Below are 14,375 nucleotides of genomic sequence, written 5' to 3' on the forward strand. Positions count from 1 at the left end.
AATGGCTTTTCGATGAAATTGGTCAAAAGACATTTCGTAAAAAAAAGAAGTATTTTCTTCATCTTGTCGTCTACTTTACATGCTAAATCTGCTCTTTTCTAGACTTTCGATGTAACGGCTCTGTAGCAAAATGGCTTTTCGATGAAATTGGTCAAAAGACATTTCGTAAAACAAAAAGAAGTATTTTCTTCATCTTGTCGTCTACTTTATATGCGAAATCTGCTCTTTTCTAGACTTTCGATGTAACGGCTCTGTAGCAAAATGGCTTTTCGATGAAATGGCCATTGCATTCACAACTTCCAACATAAAATCAAAAGACATTCCTTAAAACAAAAAGAAGTATTTTCTTCACCATGTTATCTATTTAACATTCTAAATCTGCTCTTTTCTAGACTTTCGATGTAACGACCCGTAGCAAAATGGCTTTTCGATGAAATGGCCATTGCGTTCACAACTTCCAACATAAATTCAAAAGACATTTCGAAAAACAAAAAGAAGTATTTTCTTCATCTTGTTATCTATTTTATATGCAAAATCTGCTCTTTTCCAGACTTTCGAAGTAACGGCTCTGTAGCAAAATGGCTTTTCGATGAAATGGCCATTGCGTTCACAACTTCCAACATAAATTCAAAAGACATTTCGAAAAACAAAAGAAGTATTTTCTTCATAATGTTATCTATTTTACATTCTAAATCTGCTCTTTTCTAGACTTTCGATGTAACGGCTCTGTAGATAGGTGGCCTACACGTGCATAACTTTCAGCATAGGATTAAAACCATTTTGGTAAAACGAATCATTCAATGAAATGACCCTCACTTTTCATCTCAACTCTCAATTTTTCGGTGAAATGGCCTAAACGTTAAACACTTCTAGTTATAAAGGACGTCAGACTAAACGACCAATTCAACTAATCAACCCATTCGGTGAAATGACCCACAACTCTCCCCGCACATCTCAACCATATGTTGACCACCTTTTCCAACATGGCCCTGTCGCAGTCGTGACCGGTTCCGTTCCCACACTTCTCGAGGGACACCCCCTCCGAAATGGCAAGACACAAAGAAAGCGCTGAAACCCGCAATTTCCCGCAACAGCTCGTGGGGAGTTATTAAATTCCCTTTTTCTTTCCCTTGAAGTCCGACCTGCTGGTAATTGCGCATGGCGGTGGGCGCCATTTTGTTCCGCGAGCAAGCAGTCGTGAGATATTAATTACGCGCGAAGAACACCCCCGTCGACGTGACGATAACGGAGGGTTGGATTCTTCCACGGCGCGCGCGGTAATTAACTTGTAACTAATTTTGAACCTTGCGAGCGCCCATGTGTTTAGGTTCTCAAGTGGGAGGTTTGGAGGGGGTGGGCAATTAAAGGGGTTTTCATTAAAAATGCAACGGGATGGGAAAGTTCGGTGGAATTTGAGCTTGAAGAACAAATAAAATGTCGATTTTAAACAATGAACTTGAATTTTTAATGAGTTTGTGAAGGTTGATTGCTTGACTAACCAAGTAGAACTCTATTTGAACTCAGATTGAGTACAAAATCGATTCTAGTGGAAGTTTAATTAAGTAAGAATTGTTCAACTGCACAGGTTAGAACTTCCAGAGTTGTTCAACCAAGGATAGTTGAACGACCAACATACCAATGCTCGTGTTTTCATGCCCCCCGTACAGGATTTCGTTCTCAGCAATTACACGGTGAAGATCTACGAGCAGAGCTTAAATCTGCTGCGCAACAGTAGCAGAGCGGCTAGCAGGTGTACTCCAATTACATCCCAGCACTGGAGGGCCTAAAACCGCAAATCTACAACGAAGTTCAGTCGCATCTTGCAGCTGCGACGAGTACACTGAAAGAAGTTCTACCAGCATAAGTGCGATTAAATTTGTTTGAACCTTAAAATGTGAAAATTGTTAGCTTTTATTTGAATTTGAGGTTATGTGTTAATCTAATATCTACCATTTTGCTCAAACAATCGTTTTTTAAAATCGTTGACTAATTTTTGTGTTTCTTTCACACAAATTTCTTTCCGTGCACCACGAGCTCGAACAGAGGCTGCAACTCCACGTGCACATGATTCCCGGTGCTCTGGTGTTACATTTCGTGCGCATGTTCACACGTTCCAATTGCGCCATTAGGAGGCTGTCGCGGCTCCAGAATTATGGAATTTAATAATCGCGCACGCAGTTCGGACGCGGCAGATCTTTTCAAGCGAACCGCCCGTTAAGACTTCCCTATTGTTAGTGCTAATTGCAGGACTCTTAGTTGGCGCGAATCGATCAAAATGCCCCCGCGTCCGGGGCCACACAAACGGTTCGCGGGAATCGAAACGGCATTCCTGTTGCGACTCGCCGAAAAAGCGACCTGGAGGGCCAAAAAATTGTCAACAAAATTCCGGTTGTCTGCGCTTTTGCGTGGTTTCTCGAAGAGATCGATCGGGGGGAGATTCCTGTCTGGCGATCGCCAACGAAGGTTCAAGATTCTAATAAATTAGTGGAAAAGGGAAGAGCTGTTTTTTTGCGGTTGTAGATGGCTCGTCAGAAGTTCATCAATCCCGGAGGGATCGCATCTGGTTGATTGGCGATGCGGCGCAGACGATCGTCACTTTTTGATAATCAATTTTAGGCAAAAGCGATACGGGGCCACCGGGGACCGACGAGGTTCTTCCGTTAAAGTTGGGGGTCGCAATAGTTCTTGAGGAAGAGACGTCATGTGTTCCTGAAAATGTCACAGTCTTAGAATTTCGAAAGACAAAATTTGGAATATCTAACCCTGATGAAGATCTTATACCAGAATCGAAACGTTGGTAGCTGAAATATGAGCATTGCTGTTTTTTTTATATTTTTGACAAAAAGCAATAATTTATTCTAGAAATGGTCTATCAAAAAGTTTAAAATTCTAACCCTGAGGATGATCTAGTACTAGAATAGAAACGTCGATAGTTTCTACTTGGGATCTACAGGATTTGGTAACATTATCTGATGCAAAAGTATCATTTGATTTGAGATTTTTTGAGAAAAACACAAATTTTTAACCTGAGGATGATCAATGTCTGAATCGAAACGTCGATCATTTTAGTTCTCGTTCTGCAGTTTGCAACATTACTTAGAATTTCTTGCTGTTTTAAAATTTCAATAGAGAAAGTTCTAACCATGAGAACGACATCAGACCAAAGTTGAATCTTCAATTAAAGTCGGGCAAACCCTCACCCTTTAGGGAGATCAATCCAACCTTTTTGCCCCCAATTTCATCGCGTCTATCCCCCTCAGCGTAACTCGATTTGCTGTGCGTAAGTCGTCCCGCTTTTTGCAGCTCCTTGTGTCCCGTCACGAAAGCGACTTTAATTGCCAAGGGTCCCCGTCTTTTTTTTTCGCATTTTACGACTTCCTGCGGAGAGCGCCAGCCTTGCGGATTTGCGTCCTCCGGCTTGATTGAGCGATGACAAAAGATTGTGACATTACGGCTGAGCATGGCTTGGTGAAGGTGCGTACCACAGAGAAAACCGTCAAAATATGAGCACCACTTTTACGGCTTCTGTTGACGAAGGCCACTCCTGGAAGCTGTTGGCGGCCAGTCTTGGCGAAAGTGCGTGCACGCAGGTGACAGCTGAGAGGTACGCAACAGCACGCAAGATGTGGGTTAAGACTGCATCCGTTGAGGACTTTTCAGAGAATTGAGGGTTTTGAACCTTTCTTTGAAAAGTATCAACCAAGATTGCGATCCAGTTGAAGCCAGTAGATCGCAATTTTGCGTGCAGTATGACAGATTGACAGATGTGACAGAAGGTGACAGATTGACAGTTGTGGGCGTTTGAGGGTCCAAGTTGGCGGAGCCACCAACTTGTAGCTCAAACGCCGAATTTGCGACTTCGTCGCGCGGGGTACCTCGATTCTGACGTCCGTAATAGGGACGTCCTCAGAACCCTTCCAATTACGATAATTGGGTCATTTAGTCCTAACCAACATCTGCCCTCACTTCCGATCCAAAGCTCCCGGCAAAAAAGTTCCCACCAAACCGAGAACCAGCTGCCAATCAGCCCCGGTCTTTGATGTCCAAGCGCCGCGTCACCGCCAAATTTGCAATTCCAGATCGCGACAAAAACACGCATCCGCCGTCCGTCCAGCGGCCCGGTATAAAGATGTCTCTGTCAAAATTCGCTGAGCAACGACCTCGGACGGGGACTACTTTATTATATCGCTGCCGAGCCCATAAATATAAGCGATCCCTTCGTCCAGGTTGATCCGTTCCTCTAAAGTTTGAGTTTAGGCCTTTGCAGGCAAGCGCAAACAGTGCCCAACCACAGGGTAGAGATTGTTCATTCAGATGTCAATAAATTTAATAAAAATATTATAAAAGTATAAATATGGAAACAATCGCAGAAAGAGGGAACACTTGTTGCAGTCCTCTCGCAGATCTTCGCCCGGGGTACAAATTTATTCAGTAGCCTTTTAGTGACTTTATTTGTTCCGCCGCAGCGCGCGCACTAATCCCACGGGATCCCGCCGAAGGCGGCCAAATCAGCATATTACTTATTGTGGCTGATTGTATTATTTAGCATAATGTGTTACGTCTCCAAGCGGGGGAAAGCTTCCGTTCTGCGCGCGCCCTCAAAGGAAGCATAAATCCACTCCTCCCCCCCCCCTTCCGCGCCCGACGCGCCTCCTAGCGGTCGGCTCCGTAATACATTTTTGACGTTTGCGCAGCAAACACAAAAGGTTGCACATTTTTACACGCCCTGGCGTTCGCGGACGTGCCACCGAAAGGGTACAAGGATATATGGGCCTATTGTTCTGGAGATTCCGAGGGACGCCGCGCAACGCGGCGCGGAAAGGTGTCCATTTTCGTGCTTACAAAGTCGGGTTTTTGCGGCGATAGTTTTCTTTATGGCGCGCGCCGCGCGAGGTCTCCATTGTTGGGGAACGAAGAGAGGCCACTTTTTTCAGTGTGTCCGCGGACGACGAGGATCGATTGCACTGCAAACAGCTTCTGACACTGGAATGTGGCCTTCGAGGTGGGTTTCGCGAAGGGGGTTTTGGGCAGAAGGGATGGCAGCTGTCAAAAAGTTTGATTGTTTCTCGATGAAGCATGATATGAACGGGGACAAGGCCATTTCACCGAATAAAAATCAGACGAGAATTAGTATGATATGACTTTTGAAATTTGATTAGTTACTCTGGATGCAAATCTGAAAGTTCATTTCGTTCGAAATGTATCATTCGGTGTTATACAGTACAGACTCGATTATCCAATGTTTCGATTATCCGAAGGTTTGTATGGGACTTAAATTCGAATGCTTCCATTAAAAATTACCAAATACATTTTCTCAATATTAAAAAAAACTCAAATCTAAATTGCAGCTCCATCATTTTAGCCGCCATCTTGGATTTTAAAATTCTAAATCGCTTGAAAGTAATTTGGGGGTCTTTCTTAAGCTCAACAAACATAAATAAAACAACGAATTATTTGTTCCGCACTGAAATTTTTCCGAAACCATCGGAGAATTAAGTATGTATGTTCAACACTGTTTTTCCGGTTGTTTTTCGCAAGACTGAATTGGAAATTCTCGGAATATTTATAGCCATGATTGTTAACGATAAAATTATCGAGGTTCGATAACAATAAATCTATAGTTAATATATTTCTGAAATCGACTAAATTTGGTAGGATTAAATTGCCAAATCTACTAATAAAGTATCAATATTTAATCAAAAAAAAATTAACAAAATATCTTTTTTTTCCAAAAATATTGAAATTTTCATAATTTGCAACATGGGTATCAAACAAAGCAAAATGCTGTATGCACTTTCACTTTTTTTTTGCTGAATTTTATTTCATTTCATTTCATTTTATTAGGTTGCTTTAACAATTATATTGGTGCAGTTGTTATCCTGAGCTGAGATATGGACTACCTTTCAACAGCTGAATTGTTCAAAATGGGGAGAGAGTTTACTGATACTAAGGAGAACGAATTAGACAGAGAAGGAAAAATATTGCAAAAATAACCTTCGAAACTTTTCTTTTCTTTTCTGAAAAAAAAAATCACGAACACCGCATTTTTTTGAAAATACTACTGAGGAAAGTGCTATTTTGCGAGAGTATAGTCCTCTCGCGTGTTCATTCGTTCATTGGAACAGTTCATCCTATTGAGTGGCTTGTACACCCATAACTGGACATCGGCGTACAAAAGGAGCACGATTCGGTAGAAAAATGGTACCGTGTGCGGACTGAGAGGATAAATCCCGAAACTACCGAGAGTACTTTACTCATGGGTTCATCTTCAAAAAAAGTTCATCTATCAAAAAAAAAAAAAAATACCGGTACTGAGACTCGAACCCAAGACCTTCGGCATACTGAATCGTGTCTTTGCCGTGTGGGTCAACATGATTCGGTGTCTAAGTGGCGTTAATTTGTCCATATAAGCCAAGGGTGCTCAAAGTATTTGGATGCCGGGCAAAATTTGAAGCTCAATTGAGCTTGCGGGCCAAATGAATTAAATTGGTTATTTGAAAAATTTAATTGCGTTATTCTAATTTAAACAACTTAAAAATACATCATTTTTTTCATAAAATTTTGTTTATTTATGCTTATATCTTAAAATAAGGATGAATTTCATTTCCTAAATTAGAAAAAAATGGTTTGCCATTTGCCAAACTAGGTTCACAACAAGTGAATTTGATAACCTAAATTTTAAGAACTAGTTTCGCAACCAGTGAATTTGATAACCTAAATTTGAAAAAAGTAGACTTATTGCTCTTCAACATTATCAAATCTATCACATGAAGTTGTTTTAAATTTATTTTATTTTATGAACATATTCATTATTTAAGAATAAAAGAAAACAGAAAATGACAGTTATCCATCAGTTTTGTTTATTTTATTATTTTAGGAATTTAACAAAAGGTATTTTGTTGAATGTACTTGTGTTTTCATTGACTTTTATTTTAATTTTTGGCGGTAACATAAAATCTAAACAATTTGAGTAACGGCGTAGTTTTATCTTTCCATTATTTGTAAGGAATGAACAATCGTTGGGAAATTATTTTCCAACAATTAGGCCAATCCAAATATAAAAACAAATCAATCGACTCTGGCCATGGTCGAGGGGAGGCACAAAATTAAAAGAAGTATAAAAATTTAAATTGAAGCCAGAATTTCAACATTTCATTTAAGAAAAAAATTAAAATGTATTATACACCCGTACAGTTGATTTGCAATCATTATTTTCGAAAAAAAATGTACGATTCGACGAAAAATCTTTTTTTTTTAAACTGTTCATCAAAATTTCATCATTATTATTTTTATATTAACAAAAAAAACATCAGTTTAAAAAGTTTAAAATAAACCTACATTTTGGAAAAGTTTAAATTCATTTTACATGATCATTCAAAGTTGGTCCGCGGGCCACAAAAAATCATCTCGCGGGCCACGTTTGGCCCGCGGGCCATACTTTGGTCACCCCTGATATAAGCCACTCAATAGGATGAACTGTTCCAATGAACGAATGAACACGCGAGAAGATTATACTCTCGCAAAATAACACTTTCCTAACGTTTCTTTTCGTGAGGACTATCCCCTCGTTCTTTAACTTTGGGTGTATGGACAAATGACCGCCACTTAGTCACCGAACCATGGTGGCCCATACTACAAAGGCACGGTTCAATATGCCGAAGGTCTTGGGTTCGAGTCTCGGTACCGGTACTTTTTATTTTTTGATAGATGAACTTTTTTTGAAGATGAACCCATTAGTAAAGTACTCTCGGTAATTTCGGGATTTATCCTCTCAGTCTGCACACAGTACCATTTTACTACCGAATCGTGCTCTTTATCCTTTCGTATGCCGATGCCCAGTTCTTGTTGTAAGATTATCATAATTTGCAATATAGATGATTAAATTTGCAAATTACGATTTTTTGTGTTAAACAAAAAATACGACATTTTCTGAAATTTTTAAGTATTTTTATGAAAAAAAAAACTAAAAAATTAAAAAGCATTCAAATTTTTGATTCCTTTGACCCATATTGCTAATGGTGAAAATTTGTGTATAGAATTTTTCTCTGTTTTTAATTTTTACATTAAAATTTTACATATAAACCCAACTTATGACCAAAAATCGTCATTTTGACACTCAGGCTTAGATCTGAGGGCATTACATAGGAAAAAAATAAGTTGAAAATTTTTCGAATTTCATTAGGGTGGTCCCATACACTTTTCCCTTCAATATTTTAAGGAAAAAACCTCTGAGATTTTTTCAGCTGGATCTCCTCTTTCGAATGCAACCTGGCGCTAAAAATTTGGCCTGCGCTTTTTCGATATATTGAAGTTTAAATTTGCATATTTTTTACCCTATAATGGCTGTAGCTCTTGACGCCAAAGTCCAAATTGACCTGTAACAAAAATGTGTTCTAGAGCTTTTAGTGCCTTGAACATCTATTTTCTCTAAAACTAAATCCTGTAGAAGGCGTAGATTATGAAATAAAATTTTGGTGTTTTCGACAAAGTTGCTTTGATTGGCATGCTCAATTACCGTAAAAGAATCACAAAATATTCTTGAAAAGTTAAATTTTCAAAATCACTCAATTGTGAACTACCCTAATTTTCAACCAAACCAAAATTTGCACCTTTCTATTTGCAACGACTTTTCTGAAGAAATCATCTCTCCAAAACGGATGATCCATTTTCTACTTTTTTTTTATTTAATTTATATTTATTCAGTTTTCTTTTCCATGTACATTCATTCAGTTAAAATATTATTGAGTGTCCAATCACAATCGATGACTTTTCACCTCAATTTTAAATACTAGCATCTTTTATTTATTCATGAAATATTGTAGCTTTCGCTATTCAGTGATTTCAAATGTAGGAGGTCCTACATGTACAAAAGGGAAAAGGGATAACTTAAAACTAACTTATAAACTATATAAAGAGCAGATCAATGCAGCTGAAGACTGCAATGATTTTTGTCGAAATGCATCAATTATCTTATTGGACATAACATCCAAAGTATCAACTTCGGCCAATTGATGAAGTTCACTGGTGCTGAACCAGGGAGGAAGTTTCAGAATCATTTTCAGAATTTTGTTCTGAATCCTCTGAAGATTTTTCTTCCTGGTTAAGCAACAGCTTGTCCAGATCGGCTCAGCATAAAGCATGGCAGGTCTGAAAATTTGTTTATAAATTAACAGTTTATTCTTGAGACAAAGTCTAGAATTCCTGTTTATAAGTGGATACAAACATTTAATATATTTGTTACATTTAACCTGGATACTTTCAATGTGATCCTTGTAAGTAAGGTTTTTGTCAAAAGCAAGTCCAAGATATTTCACTTGATCCTCCCACTTTAAATTTACCTCATTCATCTTTATAATGTGATGACTTTTTGGTTTAAGAAAATCAGCCCTTGGTTTGTGAGGGAAAATAATAAGTTGAGTTTTTGCAGCATTAGGAGTAATTTTCCATTCTTTCAAATAAGAATTGAAAATATCCAAGCTTTTTTGTAATCTTCTTGTGATGACACGAAGGCTTCTGCCTTTGGCGGAGATGCTTGTGTCATCAGCAAAAAGTGATTTCTGACATCCTGGGGGCAAATCAGGCAAGTCAGAAGTAAAAATATTGTATAAAATTGGACCCAAAATGCTTCCTTGAGGGACGCCAGCACGTACAGGTAGTTGATCAGATTTAATATTCTGAAAACATACCTGCAGAGTACGATATAAATCGGAAAATTAAACCTTTTCAATTTCGCAATCAAACCTTTATGCCAAACACTGTCAAATGCTTTTTCTATGTCTAGAAGAGCAGCGCCAGTAGAATAGCCCTCAGATTTGTTGCTTCGAATTAAATTTGAAACTCTCAACAACTGATGAGTAGTTGAATGCCCAAGGCGAAATCCAAACTGCTCATCAGCGAAAATTGAATTTTCATTAATGTGCGTCATCATTCTATTAAGAATTATTCTTTCGAATAATTTACTAATAGATGAAAGCAAACTAATGGGCCGATAGCTTGAGGCTTCAGCAGGATTTTTATCCAGTCTCAAAATCCATTTTCTACTTAATTTTGCGAACTGAACCACTGTGCATTAGTACTTCTATATTTTAAAAAATATATATATTTGAATGATTAACAAGGTGTTTGTTCCAAATGGTATGCATCGTGATCCAATCACCACAATATGGTGAGAATTGATAATATAAAGAAGATGAAGTTCAATCGTATCGCTGAGAACTTAGACATAACAATAATTGGTAATAAATCTTCATATTTTGAACTGAAATACCTGAAATTGGTTCAACCACGTTACAAAACCAGTATGACAGACTGTCAGCTAGTCCAATTATCTTGTCTCTACTTGCCAATGCAATTGAATCCGCTCTCTCCGATTACATGGCCATCAGTCAGTGACCATTGCGCTCAGGTTGCCCCCGGAGAGGAAATGCTCACCAAGCGGAAACATAACTTTGTCCTCACGGAGAGTTGCACATTTTCTGCCCAAGCCCTCTCGCCTAACCCGGTCGAAGCCCATTCCGCGGAGATCGATTTGTTGCGTGCGCAAAATAAATTATTTATAATCGTTTCTCTCAGCTCTGCTGCTCTGTGACTGCTTCCATGAGAAAATCTGCGCGCGGGTAATTCGTTTCTTGGAACCCTAGTACGGCGACGGCAGCTTCCCGTGAGCCCAGATAATGATGATGTGTGCATGTCATTACGGGATGAGCCTGCACTCCAACCTGCACACTCTAATACGAAGTTAATCATTGGACGCGCTCCGCGCGCAACCTTGACCAGACCCGGGTCAACCCACTGGTGAGTTCAACTTGGCAGGTTGGACCAGGTTCGGATAGGGTGGTTCTACACCAACTGATTAGCAACGAGTTTGTTGGGAGATTCTGAAGTCTTAGTTACAAAAGTTTGAGGTTAGCTCATGCCACTTCAACTGACATTCTGAAAAGTGAACCACCCTACCGCGCGGGCACTTGAAACAATCTTTCACAAAGAGCGGGCGCGCAAGTCACAATTGTGCGATTATTGGTCAGGCGGAGTTGTCCGAGTCCGAGTCCAAGCCCAAGTGCATTCATCATGATGATTATAAATGAATTAAAATGCGATTAACTTTCGCACGTCGCAGTCCGAGAAACCCTGGGAAGTTTGCACACTTTTTCGCAACCGATAATGCGAAAGCGATCACAGGTTCAAACCCGGGGAAAATTAAGGGCCAGCGAGCTGCGATTGAGGAGTTGGAGTTTTCGGACGTTGTGGTTGCGCAAAACTTGACGGGGTCCTAATGAGCGCGTAATTTGGACACGATGAGGACGGCAGGAGGACTCACTCAAGGGCGCTCGGGTAACCGGCTCGGGTGAAATCGGTGAGAAACTGGAACCGTCGCTGGAGGGATAATGCAAGGTGTTAAGGGGTGATGGTTTCAGGGCTTGAAGGGCACTGCTTGGTTGCTACACGCGAACTTCGCTTTTAAGTAGCTTTAAAACTAGATTCCTTGATATCTGTAGACGACAACGACGATGGTGGTCAGTATAATGCTAGAAATTGGTCTGGAGATGTTTCGTACACGGGGAAAAATCAGTTCTTAAAACCATGAACAAGCTTTCATGAATTGGAACAATCCAGAATCATGGTCCACTAGGAACGATGGATTTCAAAGCACGTGGTTTCCTACTATCCTACACCCAGAACTGGGCATCGGCATACGAGAGGATAAAGAGCACGATTCGGTAGTAAAATGGTACCGTGTGCGGACGGAGAGGATAAATCCCGAAATTACCGAGAGTACTTTACTCATGGTTCATTTTCCAAAAAAGTTCATCTATCAAAAAAAAAAGTACCGATACCGAGTCTCGAACCCAAGACCTTCGGCATATTGAACCGTGCCTTTGCCGTATGGGCCACCATGACTCGGTGACTAAGTGGCGGTCGTTTGTCCATATAAGCCACTCATAGGATGAACTGTTCCAATGAACGAATGAACACGCGGGAGGACTATACTCTCGCAATATAGCACTTTCCTCACGTTTCTTTTCGTGAGGACTATCCCCTCGTTCTTTAACTTTGGGTGTAAGATTGTTCCGGTGACTTCCGGAGTAGTTCTGAAGAAGGGAAAGTTCCAGAATTGTGGTCCATCAGGCATAATCTGTATCAAACTTCATGATTCATACATTTTTACTGGTGCAACACTTTTCTAGAATAGTAGGAATCGATTCGAGTTGATCTGACAAAGTTACGTAAGGGTTTTTCATATACCAACATAATTTAATAAAATGTAATAGCTGCAAGATATTACAGAATGGTTGCATTGGACCATTTTGTATCCTAAAAATTAGCCTCAAAACAGTAGTTTTCTATAGATTTTTGCTTAAGGTACAACTTTATAGAACACTTCAAATCGATTCGAGTTGATCTGACAAATTTACAGATGGTTCGTTCTGATATCAACATGTTTTATATTTATTCGTAAGCAATGTGGTATTACAGAATGGCTGCATTGGAACATGAAGCGTCCGTAGCAATTCGTTCAAAATAGTTGTTTTCCTTACATTTTGGCTTGAGGAATAACTTTCTAGAACACTGCGAATCGATACGAGTTGATCTGGCAAAGTTATAGATGGCCTCCGGAGTTGTTCTGAAGAAGAGACAATTCCAGGATTGTGGTCCACCAGGCATGATCTGTATCAAACTTCATGATTCATACATTTTTACTGGTGCAACACTTTTCTAGAATAGTAGGAATCGATTCGAGTCGATCTGACAAAGTTACGTAAGGGTTTTTCACATACCAACATAATTTAATAAAATGTATTAGCTATGTAAGATATTACAGAATCGTTGCATTGGACCATCCTGTATCCTAAAAATTTGCCTCAAAACTGTAGTTTTCTATAGATTTTTGCTTGAGGAATAACCTTATAGAATACTGCAAATCGATTCGAGTTGATCTGACAAAGTTACAGATGGTTTGTTCTGATACCAACACATTTTAATAATATTTGTAAGCAATGAGGTATTACAGAATGGCTGCATTGGAACATGAAGCGTCCGTAGCAATTCCTTCAAAATAGTTGTTTTCCTGAGATTTTGGCTTGCGGAACAACTTTCTAGAACACTGCAAATCGGTTCGAGTTTTTTTTTTTTTTTTTTTTTTTTTTTTTTTTTTTTTTTTTTTTTTTTTTAAAGTTGTATTTTTTTTTATTCTTTGTCCTTTATCTTAACCTATACCCTAACTGGCTCAATCGGCCTTGCCATCACGGAGCCGTGCGTCTATTTATAGATCTCGAGATCTATTGTTCTTGTTCATGATGGATGATGATGATCTCCAGGGGGGTCTTCTTGGAAGAGTCTTCCTTCCTTCCTTCACGCGTTGTGGTGTGGTTGGTTGGTCATCTTCCCGTCCTGTTTGCACTCAACCACCACTATCTGGTTCTAGCAGGGGGAGCGGCGTGCGTGTGTGTTTTGGTAATTAATTACCGGGGTTCTGGTGCTCCCAGAGGGAGCAAGGGGGTCTAGTTGCCACCGAAAATCGGTGACGAGGTGACCGGGCGGGATTCGATCCCTGATCGTCTGCTTGGAAGGCAGATCGCTTAACCATCAGGCTAAGTACCCGGACAAATCGGTTCGAGTTGATCTGACAAAGTTACAGATGGCCTCCGGAGTTGTTCTGAAGAAGGGACAGCTCCAGAATTGTGACCCATGATCTTCATGATTTTGGAAGCCATACAAGAATTTGGACACTTGACTACTGGAGCTGGTCTGACTTCTTACAAAATTACTCGATGGCTTCCGGACATGTTCCGAAGACGGCCAATATCAAAATTATGGTCCACCAGGCATGATGAGTACCGTGGATTCTCTAACTTAAATTTTGATTACAAGTTAAGCCGATTTCGACAATCTTACCAAATTTCCCAACTTTTCTCTTCTCCCCCCACAGTCGGCCTCTCGCCCGCGAACCTGCCCTCGCCCGGTTCCGGTCCGCCGCCCCCGTCCGCATCGAACCTGTTCAACGCGGCCGCTGCGGCCGCCGTCGCCGCCGGCAACCCGGCCAACGCGCACGCCCTCGCCGGCCTCGTGTCCCAGCACCGGCTGCTCGAGCTGTCCCGGTTCGGGCTGCGCGGGTACGACCTGGCCCAGCACATGCTCACCCAGCAGGGCGCGGTCTCCAAGCTGCTAGGTAAGTCGTGTAAGTGGAACCCCTCTTTTTCTTTTTTTCTGTATACGTTTTAGGTTAGGTTTAAGTTCTGGTGATCGGTTTGTCCCGGCAGCTGGCGCTGCTGGTTGGTGATCGTGGCTAATTGCTAGGTGTTTTAAACGAAATAGATCACTTTCTCGGAGGGGGCGTGTTGAGAAATGTTTAAAAAATAAGAAATTTAAGTGACCCA

General features: G+C 40.4%; 1 protein-coding gene across 5 annotated transcripts in view; it reads left to right on the forward strand.

Moving 5' to 3' along the window:
• Positions 1 to 14,375, forward strand: part of LOC120429693 (paired box protein Pax-6-like) — a 77,878-nt gene that overhangs the window by 17,962 nt on the left and 45,541 nt on the right. For 3 of the 5 annotated variants that reach the window (XM_039594732.2, XM_039594736.2, XM_039594756.2), the window contains exon 2: positions 13,928 to 14,176. In XM_039594732.2, the coding sequence (XP_039450666.1) occupies positions 13,928 to 14,176 (249 nt within the window). The remainder of the gene's footprint in view (positions 1 to 13,927; positions 14,177 to 14,375) is intronic. The other 2 variants (XM_039594739.2, XM_039594747.2) reach the window with 1 other exon arrangement.

This window comes from Culex pipiens, chromosome 2 (assembly GCF_016801865.2).
Source record: "Culex pipiens pallens isolate TS chromosome 2, TS_CPP_V2, whole genome shotgun sequence".
NCBI classification, from domain to species: Eukaryota; Metazoa; Arthropoda; class Insecta; order Diptera; family Culicidae; genus Culex; species Culex pipiens.